The sequence below is a fragment of the Symsagittifera roscoffensis genome, chromosome 5 (genome assembly GCF_963678635.1).
Source record: "Symsagittifera roscoffensis chromosome 5, txSymRosc1.1, whole genome shotgun sequence".
Classification (NCBI taxonomy): domain Eukaryota; kingdom Metazoa; phylum Xenacoelomorpha; order Acoela; family Convolutidae; genus Symsagittifera; species Symsagittifera roscoffensis.
The window spans coordinates 34,296,869-34,309,580 of NC_087066.1; the positions used below are offsets into that span (position 1 = coordinate 34,296,869).

Sequence of the window (12,712 nt, forward strand, 5' to 3'; positions counted from 1 at the left end):
TTTGAACCAATTTAATGCCGGGCATTATAATTCGCGGCTTGTTTTACTCGAATTGATTATCATTGGAGACATTCGTTTGAAGATGCAATTTTTCGCGTTTGTTTCAAATATGTTTGTTCGACGTCATGTTTTATATCCGTTAGCTTGCAATACTATATGGTTGATGTATTGCAAATTTTTTCTTTCTGTTCTTTATACGTTGAATTAGTTTTTAAGAGTCGTTGAACGTAGTGAAGACTCATATAAAAATCTTCGTATTTCTTTCTGGAAACAGTCTTAAAATTTTTTGGAGGCTCAAACAGGGGCGGATTTAGAAAGAAGGGGCGGGCGCCTACCTCCCCTTCATCCGCAGGGATTCGACCCCCTCACCAACCAAAGGGTCCGTTCTTCAGTAGTGTTTTATGACATCCATTTTCAGCTGATCAACTTTTCTAAAGGCGCCAATATATGCTTAATTGAAGGGGAGGGCGCGCCAAAAAACGAGGTTTTTTTTACGCCTACTGGAGGTTCAATTTTTGATCTTTCCATGCGATTCACAGCCATGCGGTTTCCTCGCTCCGCAATTTTATGCAATAAAACGTCGATTGGAATGAGACAATTTTCTTTGCTTTAGTAATTTTTTCCTACTTAATTGTTACTATCAAATTAGGAAAACTGAAATAAAACCGCCGTTTTTCGGTTTCCTGGAACTAATTTCCTGTAAATCAAGACCTTTCCAACTGCATTTTGGCTACATTTCTCGTTATTCTCTTCTGCTTAGTTGATGCTATTATTTGAAGTTAGAGTATTAATGTCTTATAATGCTTTAGATTAATAGTTTTTTTATGGGTGGGAACCCTTCTCGTGACCCAGAAAGACCTGGTTATGCGCCACATGCCATTTTACGCATGTGATTCAACTTGTATGACGAGCTTGGATTGAAAAAATTGCCCGTTAGCATCTTAACTTAAGCCTAGCCAAAATCTCAAAGCTTCTTATGATTGTTTTGAGGAGTAAAAACGTGGTCACATTTGTTAATGAGTTGTAAGGTTTGTTTTTCTTCAGAGTTCATCTACCCCAGAATGCATGCGGGTGAACTGGACCGGGACTGTGTGAAACTGGCAACGAGGTGCTTGATCGGACTTCCCGTGTTCACAGCAGGCTTTACCTCAACCAACCCGCAATTTCACAGGGAGTACATGTGAGAAGCTTAAAATGTTCGTGTTACGTGGAGTTACGTGTCTTACGTGGTCTTTATTAACTTTTGTATACTCACCAATATGAGAGCAATGCGAAAGCAGCTAAGGTCTCCGCTTTTCTGTTAAAAGGTCGGTGGTTTGAGACACACCATGATTCGTGTATGTTGGCTTCAAAAAACGCCGCCTTCAGTGGTGGATCCGACTGCTGGCATGCCAGGATGCAAATAGCATCAAGTCACTTTTTTTAATTAGCCCCAGCCCTGCCCATAGCAGGTTCTTCCAGAGGAGGCGAAGTTTTGCTTCCGTTTTGCAATTGCCGTTCCCGCGTTAAGGAGGTGGATAACATTCCAACCGTGACCGAAGTGCGATTCGAACGCAGTTCCCTCATGTTAAGAGCAGCGTGCCTTGCCCATTCAACCACAATCTGCTCTAAAGATGTTGTTAAGCCACCCCCTCCCATGGGGCGGGAAAGGCACAGAAGTCTCTTCTGCTTCGTCTGCTTGTCCTTATATTAATCATTCGCTGCGGCAGCGGCATTCATCTCATCCCTGGTGCCTAAAAACTTTTGCTTTGTAATCGACATTTTAAAAGAACTCAAGCAATTGTCTGGATCCCTTATGTAAGCTTGGGAACGTTAGCGTATTAGTACGAACCTTTTTTTCTAACATAACTCCAAATAAAACTGTTCAATAAAAGTAGTCACTTATTTTGGCGCTTTTATGCTATAATCACGATCTATAGCATTGTAATTTTCTTAGCATCTGCTCTCTGCTTTATATAAGGCTAGTGTTTGTCATTTATCAAGCGTCCGTGGCTGAGAGATTAGTGCGTCAGACTCATAATCTCTACGTCCCAGATCGAATCCAAGACGTAGCCGAATTTTTACTAATTCGAGGCTTCTACTTTTTGTTATAGCTTTTTATAGAGCTGCTTTTGTCATGTTCTCACCTGCGTTTGTGAAGCGCAGCTTGGCCTCTGTGTAATTTTAGTGGCCTCAATTGATTCAAAGAACACTATCTAGTTAGGATTAACGAGCCATACAGTTTTCACCGCTACAGGTTTTATGATCTTAGGATTAACGAGCCATACAGTTTTCACTGCTATAGGTTTTTAAAATCAAATGCGCTGTATATGCCTTTTCTGAGGTCAATACAAATTCATCTGCTAAAAGCCAGGTAAATTGCGCTCTCCAATTATTTAAAGGAAAATAGCCGGAAGAAATGGGAACGGTTTCTAGTTTTGAAATTGGATTTTTTTAAGCTTTCCCAGCGGGCAAAAAAAATTACCCACTGATCCAGCTTTGGTTTAGTTTTAACAGAATTAGTTTAATTTAAAATTTCAATCATAAATTCTTCCCAAAGGTCAAACAATTTTAATCTGATTCAATTGTTCTTCGAAAAAGTTGAAAAATTTTTCTAAACAACTTTCATTGCAAATTTTTAAGAAATTGATGTTGCTTTATTATTGATTCTTAGCAACTTCCAGGCCCCTTCCCACTTGTTCTGGAAGTAATGCGGTTACCTTTGCACTCTTTGGTCTGGAATTCGAGTCCCGTCCAGACCTTGTTTTTTTTTTTCATTGTCTTAAATTGAGTTTAACCGGAAAAATTGAATAGTCTGACTAGTTGCGCACCACGGATTTTTTTGGAGCTGTCAGCATTTTCCATTTTGGTCTCGAGTTTCGTTGATTAACTCCTGTAGTTAAAAAAGTTTACTAGCCCTGGCTGTTTTTTGTGTTTTTTTTTTCGCGTAGAAATTTTATTCCGCCTACATAAATTCGGCTCTTGTTATGTCGGCTTAATACTTTTGCATCGGTTATAGAGTAAAAAATGATAATTGTTGTTTTAAATTTTCAATAAATCAGGTCGATTGTAGTATAACGGTTACGAATTGAAACAATTTATTTGAGCATGGTTTTTAAAGACAACAGTTTCTTTTGTTATTTTTTGTTTTCGGATCAATTGGTGTCTTACACTTATTTCTAAAGTCCCCTCGGTGGAAATAACTTAGTTGTTCATTGTTGCGGAACTGTAGTTTTTTTCATAAATTACAAAAGTTCATTTTTTGGCTTTATTCTTAATCAGCTTAGTGACATATTGTATCCTTGGATGAGTGAAACACGTTTCCTTTGCGTGTGAGTCTCTTGAGGGTTAATTTAGTATTTTTCGGAAGTTTTCATGAAACATTTGGGTGAACGGGTGTCTGACAAAAAACTTTCGGCTTTAATACCGATTTGTTACTGTGCAAATGTATCTTTAAGTTTTTCCTTTTCATTTTCTAAAGTGAATTTTTTCCAAGGCATAGATATGAAAATTTGTGGTCGATCTAGCTTTTCTCAGCCTTTTCAAAACTTAATTGGCGGCTTCTGTCTCCTTTTTTATCTGCTAAAAATCATTTGCCCCGTTTCTTCGACTTAGTTGCCCCGTCTCATTTTCTGTTTGTTTATTTACAGCGCGGTCTTGCTCCGCTTCGTCTCGGTTTGTTAATTGAGCTTTTGGTCCTATAATCCTGGCCAAAGGAGCGAATTTCTATAATTTTTCGAATACTGATTTTTTGTATGAACCGTTTTCCATTTTGATTATGTTGAGCAGATGATTAATTTTGTCCCAATCAACCAAGAATTTGGCCAATCAACCTTTAGAAAAATGATGTTTAGTGCCGACCGTAGGAAGATTCTACAAAGTTTAGTGGACTATCACAGAGAAAACTATGCGGAGATGACGAAGAGTGACATGCGACTGTTTCTTCACATGCTATATCGACAGGCATACTCACCTTCTCGTTACGAGGACCTGCAGTTCATGAAGAAGGTCGTGAGCGAAGAGGAAGAAATGTATAGGGATCAATCTGGACTGCTCACTCTGCTTAAGGTACTTTTTACAAGATTGCTATAAGAAAATGTGTCTCACTGTAATTCTTAAGATTATCCAGCTCAAATCTGAACAATATTTTGTTTCGTATATCATGGCGACGAAAGTGACATAAACTTTTTTTGGGACTGTTGGTTGAAAATGGATGACGTTAAAAAGTGGTTTCAATAAAATATTATTCTTAATTGTTCAAGTCTCAATGAGCGAAGAGAAAGCTCTTATTTAGGTCTTGTGGTTTTTCATGAAAATCGTAAAATTAGTTCAAGCTCAATTTTCATTTTTTTTTGGTATTTGACTTTACATTTTTTCTTCGTTCAATTCAAATTCTACGCTCTCGAAAAATCAAAATTCAAATAGTGCGAAAAACAATGTGAAAATTTTGTAAAAGTCATAACATGTTTCGTTGAAGTTAATAGTTTTTTTTTCGAAGAAGTCAGTTTTCTGTAACCGAGTGCATTGAAACTTTTCAATTTGTTGATAGGTTGTGGTTTGGTATTGTCCCTAGTCTAGCGTTGATGTCTCCGATGGTATAGCTGTGTCATATCACAGAAGTTCTTTTGTATTTTAGTTGGACCGTATGTATCGCCTACTGGACAGCGACAACTTCATGCGACTGCGAACTGAAGTAGAGAAGATGGCTCAGCTTCCGTTCGAAGAGAGGCACTTAGGCATAGACACTATGATGCGCCTGTGCTACATGCTGGCAGAGAAATCATTCGTCAGAGAACACACAGTCTTCTTCCATGCACTCACTGACGACCTTTATAGGAATTACACAGTGAGTCAGTTGGTCCTATATTGATTAAAAAAGCAAATACGTTGTGAGAAAGCCATAAGATGCGATTTTTCAAGTGTTGAAGAAGGTAGTGAAGCTTCATATATGAATCGTGTTGGCTTTTCTTTGTTTTCAAAAAAGTCTTCAAAATTGTTCATGCTCAAATTTATTTGTTCGCGGTCTTAAAAAAGAAACGCATGTGACTCAAAAAAAATCCAATTTTTCCCCAGCAGAATAAAAATTAACTATTTCATCCAGTTTTCTCTAATTGGGATTGTTGCCCAGAATAAGGACTTTTCGTTTTCTAGAGTAATTGAGGATGTTTTCAATAGTCGGAAGTGCAACATAGTGTCTATGCTGAATTAGGACCGTTAATTATGATTTGTTTACGTCCACTGGAAAACTTGTAAGTGGTCAATTCTTGTATCAGGTTGAAACCGTATTGGTCGTGATTTAGATAAGTTTTTTTAAATAGAGTCGAGAAAAATTTCAAACTTTTAATTTAACGCTATTTTTTATTATTAGCTATCATTTCAGTGTAAGATCATTTAATTTAATAAAACTTTCTAGAAAAATAATTGACATGAATCTGTGCGGTCGGAACCTTGCTATTTGCATTACAACCGGTTATCCTTGTTAACCTTATCAAAATTGCGAGCTTAGTGTATTAGCTTGAACCTACTTTTTCCCAAACTAACTCGCAAGTAATAGTTCTCAATTTGGTGTAGTTCAAATCACGATCTGTAATATTGGAGATTTCATTGCATCTGTTCTCTGCTTTATTTGTGGCTAGTATTGTCGATGGTTAAGCATCCGTGGCCGAGTAGGAAGGAGGTGAGACCCTTAATCAAGAGGTCGCTGGTGATTTCTTGTGACCTTCTGCTTCCAATTTCAGCGGAAGTCTCAAAGGTTGTTCTAGTTAAGTTATTTACTTTGGCTGTTTGACTTAATTGTATAGGAGAATGACTTGAAAATTTTTCGCGTGCAATTTTTTTTTGTGGTTTCACATTCGAAGTAAAAGAATGAACTGATTGTCATGGATCTAGGTCTGCATTGTTTTTTGAGGAAGTTTTTTAAAATTATTTTCACACTGGAAAGGAAACACTGCTATCGAACAGCAAACGTGTTTGAATCGTTAAACCTACCAAACAAAAGAAGAAATCTATTATCTATCTATTATATATCTAAATGCGAGCTTAACTATTTCGCCATTTTTAAGGTTTTTCAGCGTATTATTTATGCATCTTTAACGAAAGAATTTTTTCACGCTTAAGCTATGTCGTATTTTGCAATGGTTAAGAAATTTTTTCGATTTTCCAGTTTGAATTCAGTGTTTATTTGACCGAGTTTAAAATAATCAACTCAATAGTGGGATGCTGTCAGGGTTTCCCTAGGAGTTGGGAATTTCGCCTCCAATTATGAATACCAAAATCTTTTTAGTTCACGAGATACGACAATTTTTGTGATTTTTTTTTTTCAAAAAATGTCAGAAAACTAATTTGAGAAATTAGAAATTCCCAACCATGTAGTTCAGAAAATTTTTCAGAAAGCTTAAATTTTAAATTTTTTTATTTGATTTCCTAACCCTGTAATAAGAGGGCTTCTCGAAATTTGAAATTCCCAATGCTGAAGTTTTGTACTGTGAGAGTACTCTCAGGAGTTGCAAATCTTGCTTCCAAATGCGACTGCTCAATTGCTTTTAGGTTACGGGATGTCACGTTTTTTATGTTATTCTAAAGTTTTTCAAAGAACTTAGGTATAAAAATTTCACAACATTTGAGATTCACAACCCTGTAATTGGGTGCTATCAGAGTAAACTTAAAGGAGAACTATTTCCGATATATATTTATCAAAAGTTACTCAACCGATTTTCAAAAGAGTGGTACCAATGTGAAGTCCGCCCACTCTCCTGAGTGCCTGCATACTCCCCTAGTAATTTTTTAAAACTTAACCCATTTCCTACAGCCTTCAATAAAGTATGTGGGGGAAGTTTTTTGAACAGAATTTTTGGATTTCTCTCATTTTCTCGAAAACTACCCGTTCAAATCTGAAATTTTAGTTTCAATCAAATGGATAGGTTGTGGGGAGCTCCCCTGCCTAAGCTGCTACGCCTAAAAATTTTTAAACTAAAAGTTATGGTCGTCCTCTAAACAGTCAATTTTTCTATTTCACCTTTTTTTTAAACGTTTTTAAATTTTTTCTCGAAAATTGCACTCCCAATTCTGATATTTTATTTTCAATCGAACGGATGAGTTATGAGGAGCTTGCCTGAATTAGTGGTTACGCTCAAATTGTTCGCACAAAAAATAATGACCCTGAGAAAAGTCAAATTTACAATTTTTGACCATTTTTTTTTGAAACTTGACTGTTCAACGGATAGAAAAGGTTGTGGGAAGCTCCCCTGCCTCAGCTGGTAAGCCTAATTTTTCAGACAAAAAGTTATGGCTCTCTAAACAGTCAATTTTTCGATTTCACCGTTTTTGAAACTTTTAGACTTTTCTCGATAACTACAATCCCAAATCTGAGATTTTATTTTCAATCGAACGGATGGGCTGTGGGAAGCTCTTCTGCATAAGCGGTTACGCCCAAATTTTTCTACACAAAAAGTTATGACCCTCGGAAAAGTAGATTTTTTGACGTTTTTTGAAACTTTTGTCAAAAAGCCCCCTCCCGACTCTGAGATATTGACTTTTGTTTTCAACTTCAAATTACAAATGGCAGAAAAGTAACCTCTCCAATAACATATATGCAAATGACTTAAAAATGGAGCTTTAATTTCGAACTCCATTTTCAAATCTCACAGCGAAGAAAACATTATAGTGATCGACTTTTTGCTCCGACCATGGAAAATAGGGAGGAACTTTGTATTCGGGTGTTTTAGCTTTTTTTTTGCATTTTTTTGTTTCCCACGCAAAATCAGGTACCAGAAATTATTATCGGAAATGGTCGAGCGATATATCATATGAAAACTTTTCGATTGTGATTGGAACTGCATTAAAAATTCACAAAAAATTTTAATTTCGAGCGAATAAGGTGAGTGAGCAGGATTATTTTATTTTTCAACCAAAATTGTTCACAGCAAATAATCATCGTAATGGGTGAAGTGATATATCATATTAAAGCCCTTTTAGCCCTGATTTGAACGATTTTAAAGTTTCTAAAAAGTCGTTCCAGTGTCGAGAAAAACGTGTTTGAAATTATCGAGGTTTAGTCTAAAATCTAGCGAGTAAAGCAAGCGAGCATGCTTATTATAGAAGGAGAAGCCATGAAAATTTAGTTGAATTTCAATACATTCATTCTTCCAAGTTTTGTAGCGCCATCTTTGGAATAAAAACTTCAGAATTTCAAAACAAACTTTGGAAGTTTTTTTTTTGTCATTTTTCGACTGAAACCGTTGCGCGATTTGCTTTTTTTTTTACTATGAGTCGAATATGCTTAAGTTCTAGGTTTTCGTCAGATCATTTATCGCACTACTCGCAAAAAAAAACAACTCTAATTTGAAGAAAAAAAAACATGAAAAAGCACAGACACCGGCTTCCCTTGTTTCAAATTGTACTTGTCTGTCAAGAAGCTTTGTTTTTTCGATTAAAAACCGCTCATTTTATTGAACGGTTGGATGCTTTCAACCGCTATTGCAGTCATGCTACTCTATCCTAGTGCATCTGCAGTATTACTGAATCAAAACCGTTTTTGTTTCAGTCCCAATCCAAGTGCAAACACATCGCCATGCTGTTCAAAGCATACATGATAGCAAATCACAAGCCATCAGATGTAGCTGCTAAGAAGCTCTGCACCCTCTTCAATATGACTGTGCATCCTCATGCTTACAAGGAACAGCTGATCAATATGTCAAAGGCTCTTGTGGGTCTAGACATGGTACACTTGGGCAAGCCAATCATCTGCAAACTGCTGCAGAAATTTGTGGACGACCCAACATCTATCAGCTGTAAGTTATTTTTTGAAGATATCAACGAAAGTTATCTCTAGAGTCTGGCCAGTTTGAGCCTCAAATCCAAAACAAAAAAAACAGACACAATTAATGAGATCGCAATGTTGTAAAATAGTGCCAAAGGGGAACCGAACCTTACAGTAATGTAATACCTAACTCAAAGGGGAACCGTACGAATACATAAAACAACCTGGTCAATTAAATGATATAAAATCTGCAATTTTATAACTTCGTTCGCGTGTTTTTTTTCCTCTTTCAGAGAAAGTCTGAAAGCTTGACATGCGTGTTTTTTCTTTTTGGAGGTTGACTTGTTTCTTCTTGTGTAAATTCATTTGTAAAATGAATTGCAAATAGCAGTTCCTTGTTGAAAGTGGAAAACGGTGCTACATTTCTTTTTCAAAAGTTGATCAAATTTTCATCTAAATGAACGAAGAGAATTTTATATACGTCGCATCGTTTTTTTTGTTTTTTTTTTCAGGAAAAGTCTTGGTTGTTTACGCTTAATTTTGATTGTTGATTTGGTTCGACTTTTGATTTCTCTTGAAGCTCAGTACAAATTCATTTACTAAAAGGAAGATAAAATATGCTATCGGTGAACACAAATTCAAATGGCGCGAAAAAACTTCTAAAAGGGATTTTCGAAAAGGGATTTCTAGAATTCCCAGCCAAATAAGACACCTATTGGTCCAGTTTTCTCAAATTGGGTTAGCCTTATGAAAAGAGTATCAGTCATAAAAAAGTCAGGTAATTCAAAGCGCAATCAAGGTGATAATGAAGTTTTCTTTCGAAAATGTCTGTCTATTGGCTGGATCCATGACATTCTACCCTATTCCGATCTATCCTGTGCTAATCTACTCCATACTGTTCTATCCTATGTTCCAAACTAGCCTATACCATTTTGCCCTATGATAAAAGCAATTGAAGCTTACCCCATCCTCTTGAAGAATCCGAAACAATATTTCCGGACAAATCAAAGAACCATTAATTTTGGCCGAAGAATCATTGCGGCGCGTGAATGAAACATCAAAACAACGTAAAATTTGCTGGTTGAAAATATAAATGTGTTCAAAGCATAAAGGAACAGAAACTTTTATTACGCTTGCGATAAGCAAGCTTTATCAAATCGGATTATAGACTTTTTTTCGGGTTAACAACTAGCTTAACTAAATCCCTTGAATTACTTTACCTTTGGTTCATATGAAATCAAAAGTCAGACGTTGGTTCGTCGCACTTGGTCTGGGGGTAATTCAGTTGCCTTTGAAACCTAATGTCAGGGAATCGAATTTCGGCCGGATATTGTGTTTTTTTTTCAGTGCCTGAAATTGAATTTTTTTCCAGGAAAAATTTATTAGTAGGAGTTTAGTTTTTCTGCTTGTATTTTGTCGGCTTATTTGCCACCCCACTTTTTTGTGCTGTAATCAGTTTTCTTGTAGTCTCGAGTGTCGTTGATTAACTTCTGATTTAACTTCTAGATTTAAAGATTATAACTGATTGGTCTATTTACCTATTTTTCTTGTTTTTTTTTGCGCTTTGAAGTAATATTCGGCCTAGATGATTTCGGCTCTAGTTTTGTCGGTTTATTCGACTTTTTTTGCATAGGTATAAGGATAAAAAATATTTGTCATTTTTTTGATAAATTAGGAGGTACTGGTATTATATAGGTTGAACTTTTTAATCGCTCAAAATTTGTTTTCGGTTTAATTGGCATCTAACCACGTGTGGTTGGCCTTTTGAAAGCTTGAAAAGTCATTGAAGGTTGCTGCATGCTAGTGGTTGTGTTTCTCGTTTGTTTTTCTCAGATTGTATTTAGCATGATTCCAAAAAAAATTTGGAATTTTTCAATGAAAATCATTTCCTTTGGTTTTTTTGTTTTCGGATTGATTGGCGTCTAACAACGAGTTTTAAGCTTACTGGGCGCTCGAACAATTTTAAAAGCTTGCTTAATGCTTCTGAGAATGTTTTTTTTTGGTATTTCCAAAATTATGTTAACCTTTCTATGACAATCATTTTTTGGCATTTTTGTTTTCGGATCGATTGACATGTACACATGTGTTGTTGATACATGCAGGAAATACTTAAAGCTTTCCTATTTATAGTGGTTGTCTTTCTCGCTTGTTTTTCTGTGATTGAATTTTTCGTAGTTCCAGTTGTCAAGTTTTTTTTCCACTTAGATATTTCCATCTCACCGACCATTTAGTGCCTTGCATTGGTACTCCACCGTTGTATCGCAAGTGATGCGAAGCTTCGTTTCGCCTGTGCAGTTTATTGATGGAATTACCTTGCGGCTATTTCTTAACCGATCAAAAGTCATATCATACCAAGTCCATATAGCTTAGTGGATAATGCATTGTTTTGAAATCAAAAGTTTGAAAGATCAACTCATGGAGAAGTCAAGCTTTGAATGAAATTCGAAAATTTTGAAAGGTTTGATATTAGTTGTTAACAAGAGAAGAATTACCGTCCCCCCAGAACCAGGCGAAGGCGGTAATGGGGGGGGCGGTGTAAGGGGGAAAGTGATAAAATAAACAGAATTGAAAATGTTTTATTTGCGCGAGAGAATACAAATCTGTTGAAATAGAAGTTTTGTTTAAGTTGTTGCAATTCTTTTTCATTCCATTCACTTTTTCATGCGGCTAGGTTTGCTGTTTCTCCCGCTGCTTTCACTTCATAGAATTTTTGATTGGCAGCATCCAATTTCGTGGTTTCTTTTAAAGAGTAACAACGCTCAGATGCCAGCCCTCTACGTCATTTGTTGTCATGATTAATCCAGCAGCAAGTTCTTCAGAATGATTCTGAAGTTATTATGGAAAAAGAGGGTCCCGAGAATTCCTTCTGATGGTTTCACCTTTGATGTAGATGCGTTGGAAGTAAGAGGCTACCCCCATCAAGTTTTTCGGTGATGTTGCTGTCGAGATCAAATAACCAAGTCGAGAGCGGCAGTGATCATTTCAACTGGTACCAGACTTATAGGCAGAAATTAGGTGCAACGACAAATTGAGTTCGTGATTAGTTTCATGTCATACAGTTGTCTTAGTACCACTTCGTTATTTTATGGTTGAACGCCTGTAATAAATGAAAATAACAGCCTTTCAGCAACGTTCCGGCTTGATTACTAGGGAAAGCCTTAAGTGCTGCACGTTCAAAGACGAGGAGAATGCGGCGAGGTTCATTGTTTCTGGTTATAGCTGATATTCCCTTCAGTAGCTTTTTGTATGTGTGCTCTTTTGTTTGGCAACTGTGCAAAATGCAGGGGGGGGGGGGCAAAATCTAGCGAGATGAAAGTGGATGATGTTAGGTTGCTAAAACTGAATAGGGCAAACTTCGAATGTTCCGTCACACAGCCCCGCATCTTGATGCAGTATCAGATTCTGGATATTGTCGCGATGTCCAAAAATCAGCACTTTTTGGATCTTCAATGGCATTATTGAAGACGCTTAAATCCGCGTTGTTTCGACATCTCGAAATGTCTGGCGACAATTTGAAGCACTGTGGGTCTCTCATCTACCTTCTGTCGATTGAGGACCCGATGAATCGCGGACCGTCCAAGAAGAGCTATTTGAACGGTTTTTTCTTCGGAATCAGACTGCAGGCAGTTTGCTATAATGCTGCTACTGACTGTATTCTCTGGTTTTTACACGAGAGGCCTTGGATCTGAACGACCAGGAAGTTTTCGCGAGTGTGTTCATTTCTCCAGGAAATAAGACCGTTATCTCGTGTTATTGCTGTCGTTTTGCTTTTATGAGACCCCCAACTCGAATTTTTTCAGTGACTGTTTCCATTCTTTGTTTCCTGTTTCTCGGTAAATTCATGACCCTCCGATTCTGTTGCAATAGACCCAGGAAACTTGACTCATTTTGGTAAATGTTATTCCAAGGAAAATGATGAAATGAGCTAGTTTTTGTTTCATTTTTGTACATTGAAAATTGGGGATTAATTGAGAC

The 12,712-nt window shown here is 36.8% G+C and overlaps 1 protein-coding gene across 1 annotated transcript in view; it reads left to right on the top strand.

The window, feature by feature from the left end:
• LOC134845662 (uncharacterized) overlaps nt 1-12,712 on the top strand; it is a 30,233-nt gene that overhangs the window by 6,963 nt on the left and 10,558 nt on the right. The window contains exons 3-6 of the mRNA XM_063862686.1: nt 1,045-1,180; nt 3,834-4,047; nt 4,616-4,825; nt 8,522-8,768. Of these exons, the coding sequence (XP_063718756.1) occupies nt 1,045-1,180; nt 3,834-4,047; nt 4,616-4,825; nt 8,522-8,768 (807 nt within the window). The remainder of the gene's footprint in view (nt 1-1,044; nt 1,181-3,833; nt 4,048-4,615; nt 4,826-8,521; nt 8,769-12,712) is intronic.